Source organism: Antrostomus carolinensis, unplaced genomic scaffold (genome assembly GCF_000700745.2).
Source record: "Antrostomus carolinensis isolate BGI_N321 unplaced genomic scaffold, ASM70074v2 scaffold7965, whole genome shotgun sequence".
Lineage (NCBI taxonomy): Eukaryota > Metazoa > Chordata > Aves > Caprimulgiformes > Caprimulgidae > Antrostomus > Antrostomus carolinensis.
This window is the reverse complement of record NW_010315837.1, coordinates 75,337-81,624: the sequence shown is the minus strand read 5'-3', so window position 1 is coordinate 81,624 and position 6,288 is coordinate 75,337. Positions and strand designations below refer to the sequence as shown.

The 6,288-nt window shown below is 37.4% G+C and overlaps 1 protein-coding gene across 1 annotated transcript; it reads left to right on the top strand.

The window, feature by feature from the left end:
* Nucleotides 1–574: 574 nt before the first annotated feature.
* Nucleotides 575–5,950, top strand: RAD51AP1 (RAD51 associated protein 1; the record flags this gene model as incomplete). The annotated part of the gene is made up of 6 exons (XM_010168085.1): nucleotides 575–684; nucleotides 1,025–1,099; nucleotides 2,593–2,742; nucleotides 3,851–4,006; nucleotides 4,859–5,005; nucleotides 5,823–5,950. Coding segments are annotated over 6 exons (766 nt in total), but the record flags the coding sequence as incomplete, so codon positions are not given.
* Between the last annotated feature and the right edge of the window lie 338 nt (nucleotides 5,951–6,288).

Here is a 6,288-nt window from a genome sequence, read left to right as displayed (position 1 = left end):
TATTTTGGTGGCAAAGTTGCATGTGAATATTTTACTTTGGTGTGGTATTTAAAAAATGTAATCTCCTTTTTCTGTGATGTAGCTCTTATTTTGGTGGCAAAGTTGCATGTGAATATTGTACTTCAGTGTGGTATTTAAAAATATATAATCTCCTTTTTCTGTGATTTAGTTCATGTGTATATATATATACACAATGATGTCAATGAAAAAACAAACATGATTATTTTGGTGGCAAAGTTGCATGTGAATATTTTACTTTGGTGTGGTATTTAAAAAATGTAATCTCCTTTTTCTGTGATGTAGCTCATGTGTGTGTGTATATATATACACACACACACACAATATTATGCAATCATAATACTTTTAAGTATAGTGTGCTTTAAATATTAAGGTATACTTTGTCTAAATCTTTTCAGGAAGTAATATCCATAATATGATATGCTATAAGTATATATTGAAATATTAATCTCTTTACAAGTATTTGAATTTTAAAAAGCTCAGTGAGTCAGAAATAGATCTATAACACTCATGTAACTGTTTTATTATTTAGCATGCTTGGTATTTTTTTTCCCAGGATATCCTTGGATGACAAACTTTATCAAAGAGATTTGGAAGTTGCCTTAGCCTTATCCGTCAAAGAAAAATCTGCGCGTATCCTTGAGGTGCAAAATTCAGAAGAACAAGGTTATTTTACAGTTCAATGCAACACTCTTTATTTATATGTAGTGAGTTTGACCATGACTTAATGTATTTTACAGTGAAGTAGGTTGAAAGTCATGTTTTATTTCAATATGTCATGATAAGAAGATGAGAATTTTGAGGTAGTGCCTGTCTTACTATGTTCATGTTTTATTCTGTGAGGAAGAAAACTCTTCTATAAAAGATCTTCCAAACATACAGTTTGATTAGAGACAGATAAAAATGTTAGCTATTTAAATTCTTAATATCTTGACTTTTTGTAGTACAGTTTTTGAAAACTAATTTTCTATATTATTGTTTGGTTTTTTTCTGGATCCTAAAACAGGTAAGAATATTGAATCCGAAGATGTACACAGGAGACCCCTTTTTTCCAACTGCAGTGTAGACAGTGATCTTTTAGGTGAGTTGTTTTCATACTGTCTTTTTAGAAATAGTATTCCAAGATACATTTAAGTAGCTTATCTCTGTTTCCATTGGTTTCTTTTTCTCACTTACATGGAAATAAAGACTAAAGGATGAAGGATGCATTAATTTTTTCATTAAAAATTTGTTCCCAGGTGTAAAATGGGAAAACCTCTGCATTGCTGAAGGAGATTGTTTCAGCTCACTGAAAGTTAGTTGGAAAAAGCAACAGACATGTGATGTTTTTAGATGCTGAGTTTATTTACTTCTTCAAGAAGCTACACTTACCCTCCACTCCTTAATGGGTCCATAATGCCTAACCATCAAATAAATGTGACCAAAACATTTGCTGTGCCATTGGAAACTTTTTCAGTTTTTTCCAGTTTTATTTTTGGTCTTCTGTCCTTGATGTGGTTTCGGCCTCAGCTCAGACCATGTGGTTCTTCACTCGCTCTCCCTCCACCCAGTGAGATGGGGAGAGAAACACAACAAAGGGCTCGTGCATTGAAAATGAGGACAGGGAAGACTCACTCACTAATTATGATCACTGGCAAAAGAGACTCAACTTGGGGAAGAAAAATCAATTTAATTCGTTACCAATCAGAGTAGGATAGTGAGACATAACAACCACATCTTAAAACACCTTCTCCCCACCCCTCCCTTCTCCCCACCAGCAGCAGAGGTGGACAGGGAATGGGGGTTGCAGTTGCTCAGTCCAGGAGCTGCAGTTGGGTCTCTGGTCTGTCACACCTCCTCCCTCAGCTCTGATGTGAACCTCTCTGGGGTCTTCTTGCTCTGTCACGAGCTCTCAGTGTAGTCACAGCTGGCGTTGGGTACAGCCTCCCACTCTGGCATGGGGTCCTCCATGGGCTAGGAGTGGGTATCTGCTCTGCCATTAACCTCCATGGGCTGCAGGGGATTCCATTTACCTCCCCCCCACTCTTCTCCTTTCTGACCTGAGTGTCTGTAGTTTGTCTCACCTCCCCTCTGCCTCTCCCCTCATGTCATGGATGGTCTTTTGTTCGTACCATGGTCTCCTGATGTCTCTCTCCTTCCTTGCCAAACCAGTTCTTCCCCTGATAAGAGCGGATTCGAAGAGGGGTTTCCGTATCGCTGATTCTCAGCCTGGGCTGGAGGTGGGTCTGCTTTGGAGCCAGGGGAGCTTCTCGAAGCTTCTCACAGAGGCCGTCACTATAGTCCCCTTTCCCATTACCAACAATGCCTCCCCCCCTACCCCCAACCCAACACAGTCCTTTTGTTAGCCTGATTGCAGATAAATATTGGTAACTTTCACAACCAGAAAGTACAGTTTGGTCAGTTGAAAGAGTAAAATGAGAATCACATGAAAACAAGTGCAGATGATATGCTTTGGTATAGTGTACTTCAAAATCACAAAAGGTGATTCTGGAGACTCAAATACTTGCTTCTTTTTGAGCAGGATAATAGATTTACTGTGAATTTGTAATAATTAGAGCACCTTCTGTTTTCTAGGTCTCAATCAGGTTATGGATGATGACCTATCTAGGGATGACTGTAGGCGAAGGACAGCAGCATCTAAAGTTCCAGCACATCAGAAGGTCCTAACCATTGACAGTGATGACGGAGACCATGCTACTGACTCTGAGCCAGAGTCTGTACCCAGTAAGTTGTTCTCTGTAAAAACCCTCTCCTTAGATGGGCTTTGAATGTGATGACTTACATTTAGTTTATATTTTCACTGAAATGCTTAATGCTTCTACTGTATTTCCCTCCCCTCCCTTACTGAAGCGTTATCTTTTAATATTACTGGCATCTCTGTTGCACTTTGACACTAAATCTAAACGTTGGGCTTATTCATGCACATTTCCCAAACTGGCAAAAATTATACTGCTTCCCTGCATGTGTTGCAGTGTGTCAGAACAAATTTCTTCTACACTCTTTATCCAGGGAAGCTCTTTCTCTTTAAAGAGCCTCTCTTCATTTTTCCAGTTGATGTCTGGGGTTTGCATCAAAACAGTAACTCTAGAGTAGTGTTGGATGTTAGGGCTTTCAGTATTGGCTTTGTTTAAGCTTATGTAAAAAAATAAGTAGCGCCTCCCTTGTTTCCTTCCTCCCTCTCTCAACTCAGAAAACCATGTTGCATCCGATCAGAGGTCAGCCTGGCCTCATACTCTGCTTCTGGTAGCATCCTAGTGTTGAAGGCCTGCAGAGTATGATAGACATCTCTTCTTCATTCCCCAGTGGTTAATGTGTCTGTTTCATTCCTACTGCGGGGTTTGTTGTAAAATATTTCTAGAATCCTTAATGAAATATCAGAGGGATAATCCAGATATTCCTGTTGATAGCAAACTATTTTTAAGATTTGCTAATGTCTGGGGTTTTTTAATAATAGATCTATAAAATCTTTCTTACAGCTGAAATTAGACATAGTGGTTTTCCACTTTAAATAGTCATGACTATGAATATCAGAAGCCCTGACAGATAATTTTAACCTTTTCATCTTGCACACATGGAATATTGGTAATTGTACTGTTAAAATCATTACTGTATGCACTTGATACCAAGGTGTTCCTTTATTAAAGTACAGAGCAAGAATTCTGTAAATACAGAATGTTTTATGGAGGCCATTTCTTATCAATACATGAAAATTTGTTTTACTATATCCTTAAGATATCCTGGTTCTTCAAGTCCAGAATGTGATTAGAAGACCCTGGAGTAGTAGTAAATTGTATTTCCTGTAAAGACATTGCATCCATTTTCCTTGCTGTAGGTGAGGAGTCAGAAGAAGATTCAGATTATAGTGAAGGTGATGATGAAGACTTTGCTCTGGAAAAAAAGAAAGCCAAAGGAAATAAAAAGAAAACCAAACAAAAGATGCAAGCTGAAAGAGAGAAGACGACTCCCAAATCCAAGATTAATACTACAGGTAAGTTTGTAATATGAATTTGAAATAGACTTCTTTATAATAAAAGTTCCTTTTATTTTCACTGAAGGAATAGATAAGTTTGGCTGACAAACTGACTGTGCAGGCTTATGATGAAAATGTCTATATGCAGAGGAAAGGGAGGAGAGTAGAAAAAAATCCTGAAAGAAAAACCACTTTATAGTAAACTAACACTCCTTACAAAAAAAACAGACAAAAGTGAATGGACAGAGTTAATTTCTTTTTATATAACTAGCTTTTAAGAAGAGGTTAAATTAACAATGACTGATCTGAGGATTTTTTTTTTTAATTATAATCTCAGAGCCTCCTCTTGCAGTTGCACTTATGAATTTTTAATTCAAGGCTAGCTAAACAATTCTAGTTCTACTAACCACTGGTGAAAAACATTAATATGTGTGCCCTTCAGAGTTAATTGTTCACTGTGTTTCCAACACAATAGCTTAAGAAAATTCTTATCATGGTGCTAATCTTGTATCTGCCTTGGTAATGTGTTTTAATTTCAGGCCTGAGTTTACAACATGTAATTTAGTTGAAAATTAGTTTTAGTTATGACAAGGAATGGTTTGCTTTGTGTAGCTGAAGGAAGCACCTTCCCTCTTAGAAATTTGATTTCTGCTAGATCCTCAAGAAGAAATTGTTACACTGCTGATTTTCAAACCAGAACTGAAATTCCAGAGTATAACAGGACTGACTGTATAAATATATGCTGTTAAAGATGTGTCAATCTAGTAACATGCTCATTATTTCACTCAATGCAGAGTTTGTGCTGTACAATGATCTGTCATCTTCTGCTAAAGAGTATCTTTCTGAGGTTGCTTTTATTTTCCAATTAAGTATCACCTATAGTTTCTCCTTCACGGATAATGGAACAGAAATCTGAACCAACAGAAAAGATGATGTTCAGTTCTTCAGAACCAGCTGGGAAGCCTTTGCATACATCAAGTCCTGTAACAGACAAGAAGCCTAAATGGATACCACCAGGTACCTGTAAGATTGAAACTATGAATATATAGATAATTGACTTAAGTTTTTAGGAATCTCTTCTAAAAGCAAACAAACCAGTAGGCAGTATTTCAGAAAAATTACTGCCCTCTTGTAAGGAAAGGTATTCTTTAGACCTTAGATTAAAAAATAAAAAAAAGGAGGGGGAGGGGGGGGAGGGAAAGGAAAGCTACCTCTGTGCTTCTTTTCATCTTACAGCATTATCCTTAAATGCTTATGTGAGGAGGTTAATAAAATATTTTCCAGAATGTAGATCAAATCTTAAGCAATTGTCTTGTGTCCATTTCTCTGTTAGTAAGAGCTTTCTTTATCTGTGGCACTTGCTGCATTATTAGATAAATAATAATAGAAGAACGTTGGGAGCGTTTTAACTGCTTTAGTAAAGCAAATGCTTAGAAGCTTGCTTTTCTTAAGGTGTTTGAGCATGCTGCTGCTGACTCCTGCCTCTTCTTTTCTGTACACGTTTCTTTCTGTTTGTCTCCTTTCTCTCAAGTCTCTTTTTCCCACTTGGAATTGTGTTCAATTGTTTGATTCTTTATAGAGTCAGTACACTGGGCACAGGTTTTATGTGCTTGCCCAATGTTGATCCAGTGTGTTACTGGTTACTTGAAACTGCACCATACCTGCTGCATTGGCTCCCAGCGCGCTTCTCTTGTATGTTGTTCAGACCTTTTTGCAGTGTCTTTAGAATACTTTTTTGTTCTGCTGTGAAAACTATAAAAAGACAAGAGTTTTATGATTATTTCCCTCCCTCTTAACTTCTTGCACCTTCTTTTTGTTTTAAAATTATTTTCAGCTGCATCAGGAAGCAGTAATAACTCTATGAAACATGTTTCAGTTAAATCACCTACTCACTGTCTTAGACTCGGCCTCTCCAGACTAGCAAGAGTCAAACCACTGCATCCCAGTGCTACCAGCAGTTAAGTGGTCAGTAACGAGGTGCCACATGATGGAAAAGACTTTGGAAAGTGTTTTGCTTATAGGGGGTGGACAGCAAAAGCTTCATGGCATCATCCATTTTGGAGGACTGTTGTTTCTGTACGTTTCTAATACTATAGTGAATGCTAGGCATCCATAAATGCTACTGAATAATAATATTATTTAATCAAGGTGGCATCTGGGTCACCAGCTCTTTGATGTATTATACTCAGAGATGAAAATTTGTGATAATCTTAATTCTCTGGTATCTAAACTCTTGGCTTTAAAATAGTCGACAATACTATGTCAGTTACAGAATTTGATCTCTCAAAGGGATTCTTAAC